The sequence below is a fragment of the Bemisia tabaci genome, chromosome 5 (genome assembly GCF_918797505.1).
Source record: "Bemisia tabaci chromosome 5, PGI_BMITA_v3".
Taxonomy (NCBI): Eukaryota; Metazoa; Arthropoda; class Insecta; order Hemiptera; family Aleyrodidae; genus Bemisia; species Bemisia tabaci.
In genome coordinates this window covers 56,658,671-56,678,321 of record NC_092797.1, presented here as the reverse complement: position 1 = coordinate 56,678,321, position 19,651 = coordinate 56,658,671, and the positions used below count along the sequence as shown (strand labels likewise).

Below are 19,651 nucleotides of genomic sequence, written 5' to 3'. Positions count from 1 at the left end.
TACATAGGGATTGCGTGCAACATAGTTCCTTTTAGCATAAACAGGTCCACTTTTTGAAAACTTCTTCGATTTTCCTTCCCCGTGCGAATAACACTCTGTGAAACTTCAAGAATTGAAGTTGATTTGTTCTCCTTCAAAAAAATGAAATTGGAGCGGAAATTTGTAAACAACGCGACCGAGATACGTGGTCTGGTAGTTTCACTGTCGATATCTTGTATTTGGTGCCAATAATACAAGGTGCGCGTCAAGTGGCCACGTCCTGTTTGCATTATTCGATGTATCGATTTTTGATGGTTTCAGAGTAAATAAAAAAAATTCCTTCCGCCCTATAATTAGCTATTATTCATATTATTAGCGTCCTGCACGATTTTTCATTACGCTATTTTATCACAACGTCGTTTTTGCAATAATAATCAATCAACTACATTATGACCTTTCAAATACGAGATATTTTGTTAGCGAGAAGCGCTTGAATAATTTCGACAACCCCATATTATGAGTTGTAAGTAAGACTAACTTATGTGTCTGCTTACATTGGTTGGAATTGCCGAACAGCTATTCACACACGGATGTAATTTATATTGTATCACTACAAAATGAAGGAGAATCTCAATTTTGCACACGAAATTATGAAACGGAGAGACTTTAGGATGAGGGATTATACATTATATTCACAAGGAAACCATGTGTTTAAACAGCAAGCTATTTTGTAGATGGGGATTTAGAGGACAGTCAACAAAGGAATCCCCCTTTATTTAAAATTAGAACCAAACTATGTGAAGCGTTGTAAATAGTTTTTCTTTTGACGTGCGGCCTTGATTGCCACTACAAACTGATCGGTCGATCATTGCTCTAAGATCTGGTAATGACCAATGAGTTGCGATGCGGGAGATTTAAGACTTTTGTAGATGAGTGGTTTGAAAGTTTCCTTTTGAGGAGAGGATCTTTGATGCAATGCAACAAAAATAATCACCTGGAATAAAAAGAATGGAAATTTAAAGTTATATTTCATTTCACTTAAGCTAATTAGCTAAGCTTAGGTATGTTTTCGAGAGTTTCCACTCTTCTTAAATTTACAATAGCGATAGTATTCGCGGAATTTTTCCTCAAGTCTCTTAACCTATTTTTCCTATAATCAGCTCCCAACCGAAGTTTACTAACGAGTACTCTTGAATTTGATCAAACGTTAACGTCATCCTTTAATTCAACGAAACAAAAGGCCAAAGTGAAAAATTATTAACCTCTCTGGAAAAAACGTTTGGAAAACACGAATCTCTGATAGACCTATGAATTGGTCCACGCATTGTTCATTAAAACTCCTTCTTTTGATAAGTCACTTCATTTAAATGAGATCTTATTATTATAATGACCGTGGACAATTGAACAGCCATATCCGCGGTCGTGATATTTCATGATACAATTCTTGTAAAATATTAAATGCTGTTCCCCAGAAAAAATGTGAAAAATTGAACTATTTTTCAGCGGGATCAGATGTAAAGCTTCTCTGCTCACTCGTCAAATACAGATGATGGTTCAGATGATCTCAATTTAGGATAATCTTAAATTTTTGTTCTTATGACAATATGTAAGAAATGTTGTCAAGTCAAACTTCTATTAAAATAAAATGGACCCATTTTTGAAGATCAGATAAAGAGAACACATCACAAAAATTTCAATTGTCAAATGAAAAAACTTACACGTAATATTTTGCGCAAGTGGATCCAAGGGGGGGGGGGGGAGGGGGGGCGTCGGGATATTCGCTCGACAAAGGGAAAGAAGAAAATGGGAAGATAGGGAAAAGGAAGGAATGGAGGAAAGAAGAAAGAAGGACGTTTATATTCGGTAATTATTCATGACAAAATCAACTCACACTGCATGTTACATGCTTTAAAATTTCGAAAATTCTCCGGCGGACCCCTTCCCCTTTCCTCTCCCCCCCTTCCCCCTTGTTCAAAGTATCTTGATCCACCGATGATATTTGGAGATGTAAATCGCCTTTTTGAACTTCATATATTTCCGATTAATTTTCAATTTAGCTCACTTATCTCTTTTTCTTTGGTTCGTGAATTTTTGGATCTCTTCGCAGTGTCGCGATAGTGGAATTAAAGCGATTCTGATAAAGCAATGCCAAAATGATGTTAGAAACTCCTTCAGTTTGCACACCACTCGTCTCTACCTCTCAAAATATTTTATCAGGCATTCACACTTACATTGTCTGGACTTTTTTTTCATGTATATAACTTTTGGTTGGATCAATTTCACTTTATCTCGAATTGACATCCTAATTTGTCAAGTGTCCTCAAACTGTCACCATCAATTTTCTCCCGGTGACTACAATGTAACTAAATTGGGCGTCATTCAGAAGTGCGGAACTATCTGCATTAGACGTTTGGAGAAAAGATACAGTTCAATACTGTCGTGCTAAAGCACACTTTACATGTCGCAAATGGGAGCTGAACGCGAGGTTACGTGGTAGTTGCCCGACAGTCGTCTTTTCGTAAATTTCAATATTTTTTTATCCAAATTTGCACTCAAATTATCGGAACAGTACACATAAACTGAAAATTGTTGAGTACCAACTCATCATAGGTTGCTGAAAATTTTGTGTACCGCGCAAAATCGCGAAAATCTCGTGGCAACATACATACATCGATGCGTCGATGATCTCCATTTTCGGCTCCTATTTTCGGCTTGTGAAGTTGGTATGAGAAAGAACGCCGTATGAACATTTGCTAGTCGTCCCATTTCCTTTGATAATTCTTTAATAATTGATGAGTCTTGTGAATATATCCTCTTGAACTTTGCAGGTAATTTAGATCAAATACAAATGAAATTCTTCAATAAATTCGAAAGAAAATGTTTATAAATTCTGCTGAAAATTCATCTATTGTTGGAAGGAAGATTTCTGCATGAGCCTTTAGCCGTTGCCAAATTTTGGCTGAACGCTCATACAGCAATCTTCCTGAGGAAGGCGGAATAGTCTTTTCTACCATTTTGTCGTTCCTCTGACATGAAGGCATGTCTACTTGTTGATGAAAAGTATGTCCGTTCTAACGTCAGAGATGAAACGAAACGGTAGATATGGATCCATCCAGAGTCGGAAGAGGTCTAAAAGCTCCAAGGCAGGGCGAAAAATCATTGAAAAATCATAAAATTTGCTGTGCGAAATATTTCATGAAATACTAGCAATGTATGAAATGTATTAAATAATGAGTTGCGATTATAGATTTTCAACTCTAACATTGAAGAACTGTTAAAATTCGGTAGTAATCTTCTGTATATCGATGACTGAAATGTGAAACCACGTATCTACGTTTGCGATGATGCAGACTTCTCCTCTACTACCAGAATATTCTGCACACATTTCAAGTTATAAATTTGGTTTATTGTTACTCTGAGAAAAATTAAAAAAGGAGCAGAAATTTTGAAACACTCCAATACTGATACGTGCTTTCACACTTCGGCTAGCGATGTGGTTATTTTATGTTGTCTGTTCGCTTGTGTCACGATTGCTAAAATCGTTCCTTTTTTAAATTAATCTGCGTTTTTTAGTACGAGTTGCATACTCTAGCCCCTGGAAAGTATGAAATATTTCACTGGAATTTCAAATCTTTCATATTCTTATTTCTCTGCAATTCACTCTGCTTCAGAAGCACAGCAGCAAAGACCAAGAAGGTGATGCAAAAGTTACAAACTATGTTGCAATATAATTTGTAGCTATTGTATCACATTTGCAAAAACCGCTCATGAGCCCAATAGGTACCTCCAGAGCCTTTCAGGTGATTATAACCCTTCTGTAAAGAGGTTTACCCTCCTAAATAAATAGTTATCGCTAAAACACATTGCATAGCTAATCTCCATTCCAATCAGGGTAACATCTGCTCAGACCCTTATACGACTAAATTCGAGCCATATCCATCCTTGAAGTAGGTAGACTTATTTTAAAAAGCTCGAATGTAGATAGTTCTGTATCCAATAGTGTATGGTTCAAGTTTCAGGTATTTCCTCTATAAAATACGTATAAAAGAGTAAAATAGGAGAAAAAAAGTTCAAATGGTATTTGTCAGCATATTTTTACTCTCTCGCTCTTCCTGGAAGTAGGACCTTATGCAAAAATAAAAGTGAAAAAATGAAATCACTTTTTTTCGGCCACAAAAAAGTTAATTCCCTTATCAATCTCAAGCACTGGTATCAATCGTCTCAAGTACCGTCTGGGTTCAACAACTGATGCGTTTCCAAAAAAAAAAAAAATGAATTTAGTGTTACCTCTAGTCACCACAGAATCTCCGACTTGAAAAGCCGTTCACCCTGAAATCACTGCTCGTTAAAGTATTAAATAGTTTTAAGAGTAAAATGAATCCATCTAACGTGATCTCCATAGTGTGGGCCGTCTTATCCAAAATCGGAGCCAAACTTGTCACGAAAATGTTCGTTGCATCCGGGTTTCTAGTCCGCGGTGATCGTCTTTCCCGGGTCTATTGAGAATGAATTCCGGGTTGAATCTCCGGATATTCCGGGCCGAGTGACCGAACATTTTGAGTCAAGGAACCAGATATCCCAGGCCAGTGCACGACCATCCAAAACCTTTACACGAGTGCGAAAAATAATTCCGTTTTAACACCGCGTAGCGGATAAGATCAAATTGGAAACACAAGAATCACCAAGTGTGATTCAACACACATTGTGTGTTGAAACACACAAGAACGGTATGCCATGACCGACTTCTTTAAAATAGTCTAAAATGCCATTAGATTTTCATTGGCTAGCAAACTCTCGCTTTAAACTGACTTTAAATTTGAAGTGTAAAGAGGAGACGAAAAATCGGTATTTGCGACTTGTAAAGTCAGCTGACCCTCCTCCTTTTTTTTGACCGCGCGCCCCGCAGAAATTGTGTCATTTTCTGACAACGCCAATGGAAAATTAAAACGCCACCAAGTACTGAAAATTTCAGTCAAAAATCAAGGTGCGAAGCTTGATTCATTTCATTTGCGGCTGAGCCGATGTAATATATGTATTTCACAGTAACTCTCTCTAGTGCTGAGTTGTCTTTAACTTTCATTCACAGACAAGAAAACAAATGACTTACCAAAACAAGCAGAATATTTGCCATCATGTGCAGAATATTTCACAACCATATGTTTTCTTCCCCTGGAAAAACAGTTGCCTTATGGGAGCAATTATTTTTTTTTGGTTTAGGCAAGAGGAATTTGTACGAAAGGAGGAAAAAAAATTCATTACATTTTTAGACCAAGGTCTAAACGATCAAGAATGAATTTAATCACCATCACAAAACATGTTGCACCCATCTTAATGTATTTTCCTCATACAACAATAATTTTTTTGTGGAAAATGATTAGTTTCTGGTCACTAACGCATTTTATTGCTATTGCAAGAAACACGATAAATGTCAAAATAATATTTATAAGTCATGTTAGTGATGAGTATCAATATGTTTCTGCGTGCTGATTCAAAGCATGAACGTGGTTAATTTATCAATGAGTCATGAGCCAAAAAAAGAAAGAAGAAAAACAAAAAAAAAACTCCAGGACACATGTCGTAAATTAGATACGGTCTAATGGACCACTAGACAAGGTACGAATTTAAGCATTCTGATACATGTTTTTTAACCAAAATTTCACGTAAAAAACAATGCGCACAACAAAAATTACCGAAATCAACTCCTTACAAAGATATTTAATTATTCCTGATGCGTGAATTCAAACCACCCGCTCAATAAAACTCAATGCTCTACGTGATTGACATCGCGCGTTGAATATTATCGTGACAGTCTCTGCGATATGAAAATCTGGCAACGACAATTTTGACGCTTTGGCTCAGCTGTAGCAAATTGCTTATAATTTGAACAACACATGGTGGGAAATGAACAGTGCTCGATTAAGAGGGTTGCTGAAACTGTTGTAGTGCGCGATTTGACTCACGTAGAGCTTTGAGTTTCTTGTCAGCGGGCAGTTCAAAATCCGCGTAACCAATGTGAAATAAAAAGGGTAATATCTTCGTCAGGAGTTAGTTTCAGTAATTTTCGTGCGCGAATCGTGTTTTACGTGAAATTTTGATTAAGAAACATGTATCAGAATGCTTGAATTCGTGCCTTGTCTAGTGGTCCATTGTAAGTTAAACTGAATATATTAATTGTATTTATCGTTGCGTTTAGGTTACAAATCGATGATGAAACTGCAGACATGCGTTTATCGGTTTGCTGCGTTGCAGATTTGTAATGCTTTTTTTCACATGGAAAACTACTGAACGACATTTCTTGAAAACATCGGAGATTTTCCTTCTCGATGTGAAGAATAATCCATGGAAATAGCAAGCCATGAAGTTGTTTCGGTCTCTTTTTAGAAAATAAAATAGAAGGGGAGATTTTGAAATACCGCAACCGAGAGGCGTGTTTTGCAGCTTCACTAGCGATATCTATTACGCATGCATTATATGTGCATTGCGTCAATGTTAGGAAAAATACTGTTTGTAACGTTCAGCTTTTAGTAAAAAATTCTATGCGATTTGCAAGTCCAAATTCACCATCATCGAGGTACCTATGGTACCTTGATCGCTCCACTCATCTTCTTTCTAATTTTCGCTCAATAATTTTTTTTTTTTTTTTTTCTGTACCTAGCACTATCTACTTCAAGTATGTTTGATGACAGATTAGAGTGTCAATTGGATTATATCCGCTAACACTATGTCCGATTTAACTTCACATTTTTAGTCGTGTCCGTTCTCTCGCCTGTAAAAGTGGCGAAATGTTAGCAACTCCCTCTAAAATATGACAAAATAAACAATAGTGGCAACGTGAAGTGAAAAATAACGCCATTAAGGTAAACATAGTTAAGAGTAAAGTTCACAAATCGGTTTTGAATTAACGGAACTTGATTCATCTCGACTTTTCTCGAGTGAAAATCATTGTGTACATCATCCTCTTTGTGATTTAAAACATATTTTAAAAGTATTTGCAAGAAATTTATGCATTGTATTTTTTTTTAAGTTTATTTTTTACTTGTTTTTCTACATACATGAATTCAAATTGATGAAGATTTTTGTAAAATTTTGACGTAGTATTTTTTTTAAAAGTATGCCGTATGTGAGTAATGAAGGATTGCTAGGATCTCTCTGATTTTTGTGAATATTTTTCCACATATTCGCAAACAGATTTTTCTTTGTAAGATTATCTTGGATAGCCTGTTTAAAATCTATTTTGCACATCCATTTACTTCATTCTGCATCAGTGATATCATCAAAACCTGGACATTGAAAAATATTTATACAATTTTTTTTTTCGTGATCCCTGTTAAATTGTGTAGTAGGTATAAGTTAAGAAAACACTCCATTGTTCATTCGGAAACAAAATTCAATTTTTAATTTTTATCTTGAAATCGTTATCAAGGTCTTCAAAAACATTTTTGGTTCATTGAATTTACTCGTAACTCAAAACTGAAACATGTTAACGATACACCTTTCACTTGCGGTTTTATTTTCCGGAGTGGCCTCTTTCCCCAGAATCATGGACAACTACGACCGCGGCCACAAAAGCAAAGCTGCGCCGACGAATCTAACCAAAGACGACGCGCTTTTTCTGACACCGTACATCGAAAACGGTCAAATCGAAAAGGCCCAAAAATTGGCCACTGTGCCGCCCCTCCTGAAGAACGTCCACAGTTACTCCGGCTTTTTAACCGTCAACAAAAGCGCCAACTCCAACATCTTCTTCTGGTTGTTCAAGAGTCAGCAAGGTAACTGGGAGGACAAGCCCCTTGTCGTGTGGCTCCAAGGTGGCCCAGGCGCCAGCTCCATGTTTGGGCTCGTCGCTGAGATCGGCCCTTTCTTCGTTGCCACCGGCTTAAAAGTGAAACGACGTGAGTACTTGCGTCGAAAAATGACATTCAACTAGAGAATATGATAGGGCGGGTGTCTTAAGGGTCTATTAAGGGCTCAGCGCTTTTTGATTTCAACCTCCCTCTTGAATTCAAATATAAAAATGGCAATGCGTTCAAATGACGCACCAGCTCAACAACAAGATTGCGGTGAGGGGCTTAACATATTTAAAATAGATAAATCTGTGATAATTTTATTTAATGATTCTAATGTCAAAGCACAGAGTCCTATAATATAGTGAAATTTTCTCAAAATTGATAATTGAAATTTTGGTGAGCGAGTTCTTTCATCTCAACGGTGCTCATTTTTTTTTTTTTTTTGGAATCCTAAAAACGCGCCTACATAGAGAACAGCCGAGCGCTTCATTAATACGAACTTAGAGCATTCCTGCTTGTCCTAGATTTTAAAAAAACTGATTATTAAAATAACACGGCTTCTCTAGAAAAAGGTTTATTCTTCTAAAAAAAATTCATAGGTAGTGAGTCTTGATCAAACACACTTTGTCATTCTATATTTGCGCGAAGCATAGGGCTATCTTACTCGAGATTTCTCGAAAATTCATTTTTTGCAAAAAATAATTAATCCTATTAAGATATCACTCTGATCCTGTAGATCCTTCACATATAACTTCAACTGACATTAGTAAATCCGCAATGGGGGGGGGGGGGGGAAGGATCGTTGCTCTTACGATGCTTGTAGTAGATTGAGGGTCTAACCTACTTCTCCGGTCACAGTTACAATATACCCTCATACTTGTTTCGGTATACCGGTAGCTATGCAGCATTGCTACTGAGACCCCAAAAAGTGTTACTGCACAAAGGAAACATTGTAACGACCATCAGAAAAGTAGGTGGGACCTGAAATCTACGGCAAGCATTGTGAGAACAAAAATTGGATCTCGTTAAGCAGAAAGGAACCAAGACACATCAGCTATTGCCAAATTTAATTGGGCAATTTAATTTCATACATGAAAACAATTGTGCGGATTTTTGTGCAATTTTCTGCGTAGCACAAAGCAAATTCCCTGAAATTTTCAACGTTCCACACAAACGTTCTCTTGTAAAAAAATTAAAGTGCCTAATTGAATTCGGCATTAGCCAATGTGGCTTGGTACCTTCCTGCTTAACGTATGCTCATTATTTTACCTCGGTGTAGGATCATCAATACCAATTTTTTATATTCCTAATCAAATATTTCACGGAAACCCTCGGAGAATGTATTTTTCATAAAATCCTTGAATGCAGGTAAGTACCCATGGAACCGGAAATTCAACCTGGTCGTCATCGACAACCCCGTGGGAACCGGTTTCAGCTTCACGGAGTCGGATGCGGCATACCCGAACAACGAGATGGAGGTGGCGAGAGATCTCTACTGCGCTTTGGTGCAGCTTTTCAAGCTCTTCCCGAATCTGCAGAAGAAGGAGCTCTTTGTGACGGGCGAGTCATACGCCGGGAAGTACATCCCGGCCATCGGCTACAAGATCTACCGGGAGAACAAAGTCTCCGATTTTAAGATCCACGTGGGTGGTCTCATGCTGGGCAACGCCTGGACCGATCCTATCAATCAGCTCAGTTATGGTGCATATCTCTATAAACTCGGACTCATCGATCGAAGAACCAAAAGCCGCATGGAGGAAAAGGAGGAGTTCGCTCGGGCTTTACTCAGAGTAATATTCAATTTTCATTTATTCTCTTTTATCGGGTCCTCACGTGGGACTGACGAGTCTGAAAAATGTCACGTGTTTTTACGATAGGTTCAAAAGTCAGAAAAAAGCTCCAGTGCTCTTAGGACTCTTCTATAAAAGTCCAAAATTCGAAAAATGAAGTCTGAAAATTCACCTCATAAGTCAAAAAAATCGAGAAATTCCGGAAAATACTAGTAATGCCCACAATAAGTCCTCAGTAGGGTCATACATTTTTAGGAATTTTCATGATAAGTTCGAAAATCAGAAATAAATCTTAAAATTTGCCTTATATATCCAAAAAATTAAGAAATTCCGGAAAATAACATTAATGTCCGTAGTAAGTCAACAACAGGCTTAGAATACGTCCGTAAGCGAATGGAATAAGTTAAAAAATTGTCCTCCGATCTCCGGAAAATCTGGATTGAGTCCAGGTATTTAGGAAAATTTAGGAATTTTCTTAAAAAGTCCGAAAGCCAGTAAAAAGAGTCTGAATTTTCGCATCAAAGGTAAATAAAATTGAGAAATTCCGAACAATACCAGCAGCGTCCGGAGTAAGTACTTGTCAGAGGATTATATGGTTTCGCGGCACCATGTCAGAGGATTTGCGTCAGGTTAGAGGAAGGCACCATATAACGACTATGGTTTGAGATCTCGATACTTAATTGTTCTTAATAAAAAGGTTGAATATTCGGCACCAGTTGATTTTATAGTTTAACCAACAAACTGATGATAGATAGGTGTTGAAGGAAAACACGAGAGTTCCAGGAATGATTTGTATTGAAAAACTTTTCAAAGAGTTGACTGTTTCACAAAAAGTTGAATGTCAGAAATTACACAAAATGCACTGTAAAGTTAAAGAGATTGACACAATGTGTTAGAGTACTGGGAATCACTCAGACCGTAGAGAAGTGTACAGGTCTAGGGTCTACAAGATGGGAAAAAGACCGTAAAGCGAGGGACGTAAGTCACAGGTCAAAAGATGGAAAAATAAGACCTCGATTTTTAGGCAACCCACGCTTATATAGTCTTGTTGACGTCACCGGTGGTGAGACAACAAGCCTACGCGTGATTGGTTGGCTATAATCTATTTAGGTATCAGTTGCAAGTCTAGTCATTAATTTTATCGGACATTACTGAAGATTGTTTAAGGATAAAACTGAAAGTTGAAGAATGGACTGGATTTGAGTGAGACTAAAGAGTTAAAAATGAAAAATCTAAAATGTATGAGAAAATATGGGAAAGTGTTGACAGTACTTAATAGGTTCATAGTGGGTCGTAAATCAATGGAAAGTTCGGACATTTCTATTTGCAATGACTCCGGGAAACGTCTAGTATTTTTAGGATTGTTCAGAAAGTTAGGTATAAGTCAGGATTTTTTTTTTCCTAAGCTCCGACAAGGCCAAAAAATGTCTAGTATTTTCCTTTTTCCGTGATCCAAAATTTAATAAAAATATTGAGAAATTGTCACAGAGTTTCATATAATTATAAGTGGCTCAGCAGAACGGATTATTAAGTGGAAATTAAGACGATCGCTCTTTAGTAATATTCGGAACAATTGATAAAAATGAAAGCAGATACCTTCCTTCTTTGTTATTCCAATCGATCAACAGTTAATCTTGATACTTGTTTTGTTTATAGGCTGATAAAGCTGTAAGAATCATACATTCAATTATTTTTCTCAACATTTCGCAATCCGTCTACATATTCCCAGCATTAGTATTTACCGTTCAATACTAACTAATAAGTGTCTCGTCTGGCCGTGTGAAATTGACCCAGTAGCAATAAGGAATAATATGTATAGAAAATTTCCGAGAATGATTTCAGAATATTTTTTCCGAGATTCTGGGGGCACATTATTTATTTTTTTAATTGTATACAGAGTTTAATCTCGGTGAATTAAAATAACAAGAAGTAGACTCAGCACCCTTCAAGACTTTATTTGGCTGAGGAGTAAACATGTTGAAAAGTGTAAATTTTAAAGGATAAACTTTTTAATAGACGATAAATGTGGGAAAGCTGTATAGTTTTGTGGACAAACGTCCTTCTTCATGTGGACGGGCGCACAGACAAACATATTTATTACTGTAACCACTCTTTTTCTCCGGTGCACTGAGCAAAAATTCTGATTTATGACCAAGTTAATCATGATCCAAAAGATATGCTGATTAAGATCAGCCATAAGCAAAGATGGTAGTATTTTTACCACCAGGAAACAATTGGACAACATTTTGGAATCAGGAACTACAATTTCTTGCCATCCGTAAAAACACTCGTTTGCACAGGGAAACTAATGATACATATATGTTGCTCTTAGACTGAGCCAGAAATTTTTGTCCCATATTGCAAAGTGCAGTCCAAATTTGCTATCGTAGTGGTAAAATTACCAACTTGGTGATGATGTCATCACTTAATGGGAAAAATATTACAAACTTCATTTTGCAATTAAAAACTACAATTTCTAGCTCAGTCATAAAACACTTATGAACATAGGGAATAAACTAATGATGCGTACGTTGCTTTGAAACTGAGCCAAAATTGTAGTTCCAAATTACAAAATGCAGTCCAATTGTGTTCTGGCTACTATTATTCAATGGTCCATTTGCCTGCAATTTGAAATTAGGATCCACAATTTTTGGCTCACCCATAAAACACTTATATCATCAGGAAACTAATAGTGCGTGCACTGTTTTTAAACTGAGCCAGATATTGTAGTTCCGAATTTCAAGATGCTGTCCATTTGAGAAACCGCTAATTTGGTCATTTTAAGCATAGGTTTCTCTCATTGTCTATTTAATCCTGAAGCACCCCCCACATAAACACAATTCCTCCCTTGCAGGCGGGAAATTGGCGGGAAGCGGATCATACCGTGGACGAAGTGTACAACGAATTCCTGCAAGCTAGCGGCGTCGACTTGTACGATTTCGTGAACGACGACGTTTTCAAGGGGATGGACGACACCCGGACTTTCATGGAAAAGGAAGAAACCAGGAAAGCCATCCACGTGGGGAACCTAACCTTCAATGACGGTTACAGTTCGGCGTGGCATCTCTCGGATGACGTCATGCAATCGGTGCGCCCGTGGGTGGAGGAACTACTCCAAGCCGAGGAGTTCCCGATCTTGTTTTACAGCGGCCAGCTCGACGTCATCGTTGCGTACCCGCTGAGCCTCGCTTTCTACGATTCTCTCGAGTGGTCCCACGCTTACGATTATTACAAAGCCGACAGGTGTAAGTTGGTCGTCGGCAATGACGTGGCTGGCTACTATAAAACTGCTGGCACGTTCACTGAGGTTATGGTGCGGAATACCGGGCATATGGTCCCTACCACCCAGCCAAAATGGGCCTATGGGCTCTTGGAGAGGTTCATCACGGATGTTGACTCCTTCAAAAAGTGTCGGGATGGGACTACAGGACTCTAATGGAGTTCCTTCATGGAAAATGGGTCACTAAACCTTGTGTTTTTCATTTGATATTCTGAAAATACTAGCTGAGTAGATTCCGTGGTAATTTATTGCGTATCTTTGGAGCCGAAATCCCGGACAAGCCCGCTTTTCAATGGTCCAAAGACTCAACGAAATTTCGAACGCACTGAAATGGCGGAAAATGATGGAAATGATGTACCTACAGCGGCAGTCAAATCGCTATCTCCTCTCATTTTCCAGTGATGTTTGTCAAAATAAAAACGTACTCGGATGTGGAATTTCTACCTACAGTTAACGTGAGGAAGATTCGGATTTTTTATTCAAAAGATATAGTTTCGACTTGTGTATTAATTTCATGTACGAGTCAATGGATGGCATTCGACGAAAGTCATAAAAACCCGCGCTCGCTTCTGATAGTATCACTCGGTTAGGCGCGAAACTGAGGCGTTTTCATGTTCCGGTACAGTTCCGCTTTTTCAACTGCGTAATTCTCGGTTTCTGAAATACTTTTTCAATTTTAAAATTAAGTAAAACTATGTCACTTGCTCAGTTAAAAAATGTAATTTCGTTGATGCGAAATAATGAAAGTTTCTGTTCACCCCTTCATACATAGATGTTTGAAAGCGGTGACGTTAAAGCGTTACATCTGATTCGCTCCTACAAAAGTATAAATAATCACTAGACATTTAGAAAGTTTGTTTAAAAAGAACGGAAAACTTATCTACTTTCAGCGATTTTATTCAGGCAAATATGTTGCAAAGATTCAGATAAACAATTTGTGCAACTTAGTTTCACAATTCAATTGGACGTATTTATGTCAAACGGAAGTACGTGTATTATGACGTGAGCCCTGTTAAACATGTATTCTTATGCGTCTCAGAGCTCATGTCTTAATGCACATAGTTCCGTTTGATAGAAATACGTCCAATTTTTGGACCTAGATTGATCAGGCAAAGCCCTTTCGAAAAATGCTAGTTTAATAAGTTATTAATGAATTTTCATGAATCTTGCGTGTCGATCACAATGACTAATAGCTCATAATGAGCATTCAAGATATAAGACTGAATTTATAATAAGTTTAATGCATTATACTGTTTTCAAGATTTTTCGAATAAACTTTAATATTATTACGAAGTTTTCGTTTTTTACAAGCCCGATTTCACCTTTTCCGCGTATCATGATTCAAAGTTGGACCCCTAGAATTTATTAAATTGAAGTCTTATGCCTCCCGAGGAGCAATGTCAAGGTGTGAATGATCGACTATCTATTTTTCCCCATTTGCAGGTATCATAAAGAATCGATTATTAAGGTGTTCATCTCGAACGCCCTGTTAATCGATTCTTTTTTATGGGTTTCAATGACAGATCAATCGATACATCGCAAAGCACGTCAAGCCGCTGCTGAGGAGAGGGAGAGAAAAACGATCAGTGAGCTGAAGAGCTCATCATTATATAAGCTTCGGAACGTGTAATTTTCATGCTATTAAGTACTCACTTAAACTGTATGTTTAGTATTGTTATTGTTTAAGGTGCTTTCAATGTTTTCAATCCATTTCGATACAAAGAACGCAACTAACAAATGATTTGGTCAGGAGATGAAAATGTATTTGATGCATTATGAATTTTTACAAATTAGATATTGGCGCGAAAGATGAATTATTTTATGATGGTCTTCAAAAGCTGAGACCATGGTAACTAGGGTGTGATGACATGAAACATAAAGGCAGCCAGCGTTGGTTCATTAGAGTGTATCAATTCCTGAAACAAAAATGGGTTGTAAAGATACATTACTGCAAAATTTATCCAATAAATTTCCTCCAAGCCAAATATTTTAGATGAGGTCTTTTCTTTTATGTTTCAATCCAAAATGGTTGTTAGAAGGCGATCTACCAGGAGTAGTGGCACTTAGCTTCACAGCAAACTTTTACTTGAGTTCATGTGGAAGATATAAATTCTGTTCTCACTCATCCTCAACAAAAATGAACAGGAAATTCTTGGTAATTGCGCTGTTCATAGTTATTTTTACCAGATGCTCTCCTTGGGTTGGCTTCCTTTTTGGGCCTTAAGAGCTCCATGATCCAGCCTCCAAAATTACCGACGTGCCCACATTCTCCTCTTTATACTGTCTTGCTAAGGAAAAACGCCGTATGTACATTCGAGAGTTGCCACATTTCCTCCAGTATTATGCTTATCTTTGAGGAGAGTAATGAATATTTTCTCTTGAAATTTTAAGATAATTTAGATCCAATTGCGAATGAAATTTCCTGAAAAGTTTGAGGAAAAATATTCATAGATTTCCCTGAAAATTGGTATTTAAAGAGAGGAAACTTTGCAACATCATATAGCGTTCTTTCTTAGGACAGGAGTATAGGTACTCTATTTGAGTGGGCACTCTTCATTTCTAATGAAGGATTGTATCCGAATCGTGAAATAAATACTTACACTTGTGGGCCACGTAGCTGACGGCTGGGACGGCGGGGTAGGGGGCGTAGCGGACTGGGGGTACGTAGGCGGGGGCGGCGATGGGGGCATGGTAGACGGGCGCCGGGTAGCGGTAGGCGACCGGGGCCACGGGGGCGGCGTAAGGGTAGGCGCCGTAGTAGGCCGGGGCGGCCGGAATGTAAGCAGCAAAAGCCGCAACCAGAAGGGAGCAAAGGACAGCCAACTGCAACACGAGGAAACTCATATCAACATCTTTTGAATTACTAGAAAAAACTTTTTTACTGCCCCGAACCGTATGTGTACCACGACCAAGCCACAACAGCTATCGCCAAATTTAACCTAGCAACTGAATTTTTTACAGGAGAATGTTTAGGCGGATTTTTTTTGAAAAGTTTAAGGAATTTGCCTCGAAAGAGGCAGAAAATTCACTGAAATTTGCACAGAAATCCACACAACCGTTTTTATGTAAAAAATTAAATTGCCCGGTTAAATGTGGCAATCGGTGGATAGCTTCTTGGTTCCTTTCTGCTTAACGCAATCCACGAAACGAGGTGGTAAAGTAGTCTTCGGTCCTCACTATTTTGCGGGAAAAGCAAGGCCAGAGAGCAAAAAATATCAATTAGAGTCGAAAATTTGAGTTTTCATTCTGGTGCTGATATTCATTAGAACTCAACTTTTTGACTCCAATTGACATTTTTGAATTTATCTGCCTGGCTTCTTTTCCGCAAACTAGTCTGGATACGGCGATATTTTACCATCTTGTTATATCTTTAAATGAGGGGCTTGGAAGACAAGTGGGTCAAGCGCAGTTTTTAAAACAAATGAGAAATTAATGATTCCAATCAAAGCTATTGCGAAATAACATTATGTGAAAAATTCACTATTAAAATCTAGTTTTTAAGCATCAAAAAGTGAGTTTGAACTTTCATTTCACCTTTAGGCCTTATGTAATACTAAATCTTTTCAAACGTATTTCTTAAAATAGCAAGATCTGCACTTATTTCGCTCGTTTTTCAAGCCCCTGAAATGAACCTTCTGTTGCATGGACAGAAAGCGTAGAAACTGAAGTTGAGTCTGAAGATACAACCGAAGTTGCAAGCGAAGTTTTCATTTCTTTGCAGACAAGTTGAGACCGGAACTGCATCGAGTTTTGGAGCAGAAACTGGCAAGGGTGGTAATATCGGCAATAATCATTTTGTTGCAGGCCTCGAGGGGATTAGCGAGTCCGCGTTTGGTGGCGTTGCAATAAGTGAGGTCGTTGAATTAATTTGAAAATATTGGCGGAAAATCCACGAAGCCTCCGGTAGGCGAGTTGAGCGGTGGCTCAAAATAACCGGGCGGCCGCTTTAATCAAATTGCGCCCGAACAATGTCGAGTAAATTTATACAAGAGATAGAGACAAATTGTTCCCCGCGCGGGCTTTTATCCAAACGATTCTCCCTCAATTTCCAGGCTCCGTTGCACACTCTAGTGGATTTTCTACCAAGTTTCCAGTTTTCGCGGAACCTTTAAGGTTCAAGTGCAATCCTTGACCTAAGCCGAATAATCCATGCATCTACTCATGACGTCGGAAATCTACACTGATATTCTATTTTTTTTTCAAAGGAAACCAACCAAAAATTGTAATACATTTTGAGGTGAGCCGCCTTCATTTCATGCCAATTTCAGAAACAACGTACCTATTTGCCTTTGGTTTCCCTATACAGATTAGTGCTTATACAAATACTATGAAATAGTGCTCCTTTGTCGCAAATTGCAGTCTAATTTTTTTGAAATTCATTGTGCTCATTCCTAAAAAACATAAAGGAGATCGTTTGACTAATATTCTTTCAAGAAGCTATAATATGATCTGAGATTGCGACCATTTAATGAAGGCATGCATTTTTCGACTTTCGCTGTTTTACATTTTTTAGTCAAAAGAGACGAGCCAACAGTTTTTTTTAAAAGATTAATGTGAATACTTTGATTTAAGTGAAACATAGTTACAAATTTCAAAGAAATATTTAAGACAATTTTCTTTTGAAAATATTAAAAAAATATGTTCGTATATTTTGAAACTTTGTAATGAAGACATGCATTTTGCGACGTCGATAATACGCGACTATGCTCCTGGAAGAGGGGATTTTAGCACTGAGAGTCAGTAAATTGAAGCACTCATGTAGAGGTGTTTTAATAAAACTTTGGGACACACATAGAAACAATTATAAGAAAATAGCATATTGGACTGCAGAAAGAAACCAAGCCACATCAGCAATTGCCAAATTTAACTGAGCAATTCAATCTTTTACAAGAGAACGTTCGACGGATTTTTTTTTTTTAAATTTTTAAGGAATTTACTTCGCACTATGAAAACAACTCACTGAAATTTGAAACAAAATCCACACAACCGTTTTCATGCAAACAATTAAAATGTCGAATTAAATTTGACAATAGCTGTTGTGGCTTGGTTCCTTTTTCTGCTTAATGTGGTCCATATGTTCTCGTTCATTTGAATTTTGCACAGAAAAACACGCCTATAAAGCCTGTCGTGAATAGATTATTTGTGATGAATCAAAATAAAAAACTACTATCTTGCGTGATTTGCTATTGTGTTTGACTGAAAATTCAGCCAAAAGGAATGTTTTGACTTACCAGCTTGAACATGGTGATTGTGTTTTGAGGATTGTTGAAGCACTGAACACGAAAGTCACAGAAGATTTGATGGTCTGCTCTGAGCGGAGGTTCTTTTTATACGCGAGGAAGATGGACGGTTGGCGAAAAAGTGCCGATCCTCATCGAAAAATGTCAAGGACGAATGGAAGAAAACGGCCAAAAATTTGACTAACTACCGATCGGGATATTTACCGCAATTATTTGCAAGTCACCCTTGGCGGAGGCGCCGCGCGCCGGCCGTGCCGACTCCGCCTAGCGTCATATTGACATATTTTCAAGACGTCCTGCGTTTACCACCTCCAAATGCGTATTTACATAACTTCCATGGGCCGACGCGTAGAAAAACAACAAATTAAGAAGAAAAATGGGCATCTTGAAATGAAGAGTTTGTTTCTGCTGAGAAGTTGATTTTCATTCATAGACTAATAGGTTAAAAATAGCGCAGTTTCTAACAGTCCAGAATTCATAACAAGCTTGTTAAAATTGCAATTCATCGAGGATATGCAATGATAACGGCTTGTACAAGTCTTTTCCAGAATCTCATATTGTATTTGGTTAAAAAATTCAAATTGTTTCTACAGATCGTAAAGTTGACAAAAATAGGGAAAATAATGGTTTTTTATTTAGAAAAAAACGTTGCTAGCTTTGATTTCATTCTTATGATGCAAAATCTAAGCTTTTAACTCAAGGCCTTGTGAATTTTAAATAGGAAACTGTTTCCGTAGGTGATCATTTTTTTAATGTTATGATAAAGGACACTTGACTAAAATATGGTAAAAACACAGGCATGCAGGATGTTTCAGGCCAATTACATGCTCACTCTCATCTGGAAATAAACAGCTAAATATTAAAAAAAGAAAAAAAATTAGCATGCAGCTGATCAAGGTTGGAATCCGTACAATCAGTACAAACTGATTCCTACCTCGGTCAGTCGCATTCCCATTTTCTTGTTTTAATTTTTAGCTTTTTTCCATCCAAGAATGGGCAAATTGGCTTAAAACATCCTGACTGTATTTTTACCACATTTTAGCCTATTTGCGCCCATTGTTTTCTTTTTTTTTATTTTATCGTTGAATCGGGCAAATACGCTGTATTTTTATTTTCATTTTATTTAACTCAGTTATACGTATAATACTTAAAAGCATAGAGTGATCGGATCTAGGGCACAAACTTCAGAATGGTCCGCAGTCGAAATCGAGTTCGTGGTCGAATTGAATCATGAGCGGCTATGGTATTAGAATTCAGGATGGCAGAAAACTTTAAAATCCCAGGAAAGGAGGGGAATCGATTAGGAACGTTTTTTTAGCCCTCCCTAGCCGAATTTCTTTAACGCCACGATTTTATGCTCATTGGAGATCTATATGTTTTACGGAATGCAGTATAATTTGGTCGTTTTTCGTCTTTTTTGGGGTGTGATACTGGCCTATCAAAATGTCTATGGGTCTGAAGGCCGATATTGGTGAACCATGCGAATTTGTCGGCATTCAACCGCTAAACCGCATTTTTTGCCAAAATCGGCCTTCAGGCCCATGTTCAAGCCAGTGTCAGACCCGAAAAGAGACT

General features: G+C 37.7%; 3 protein-coding genes across 5 annotated transcripts in view; 2 read left to right on the top strand and 1 right to left on the bottom strand.

Annotated features, from left to right (window-relative positions):
* Nucleotides 1-19,651, top strand: part of LOC109030866 (arrestin homolog) — a 389,313-nt gene that overhangs the window by 130,561 nt on the left and 239,101 nt on the right. The window lies entirely within an intron of this gene.
* LOC109030862 (venom serine carboxypeptidase) lies at nt 6,718-14,125 on the top strand. Of its 3 annotated transcripts, none has more exons than XM_072300993.1 (4): nt 6,718-6,836; nt 7,320-7,871; nt 9,135-9,556; nt 12,411-14,125. In XM_072300993.1, exons 2-4 carry the CDS (start codon nt 7,457-7,459, stop codon nt 12,990-12,992), a joined length of 1,419 nt encoding a protein of 472 aa, XP_072157094.1. In that variant the 5' UTR covers nt 6,718-6,836; nt 7,320-7,456; the 3' UTR covers nt 12,993-14,125. The 3 variants fall into 3 exon arrangements, with proteins under 3 accessions (XP_072157094.1, XP_072157095.1, XP_018897588.2); XM_072300994.1 differs by having other exon boundaries at nt 6,769-6,964; nt 7,403-7,871; XM_019042043.2 differs by having other exon boundaries at nt 6,769-6,964.
* On the bottom strand, nt 13,694-18,346 carry LOC109030871 (uncharacterized). The gene is made up of 3 exons (XM_019042054.2): nt 18,068-18,346; nt 15,437-15,659; nt 13,694-14,752 (listed from the first exon to the last, which is right to left on the bottom strand). Coding segments are annotated over exons 1-3 (237 nt in total). The 5' UTR covers nt 18,080-18,346; the 3' UTR covers nt 13,694-14,750.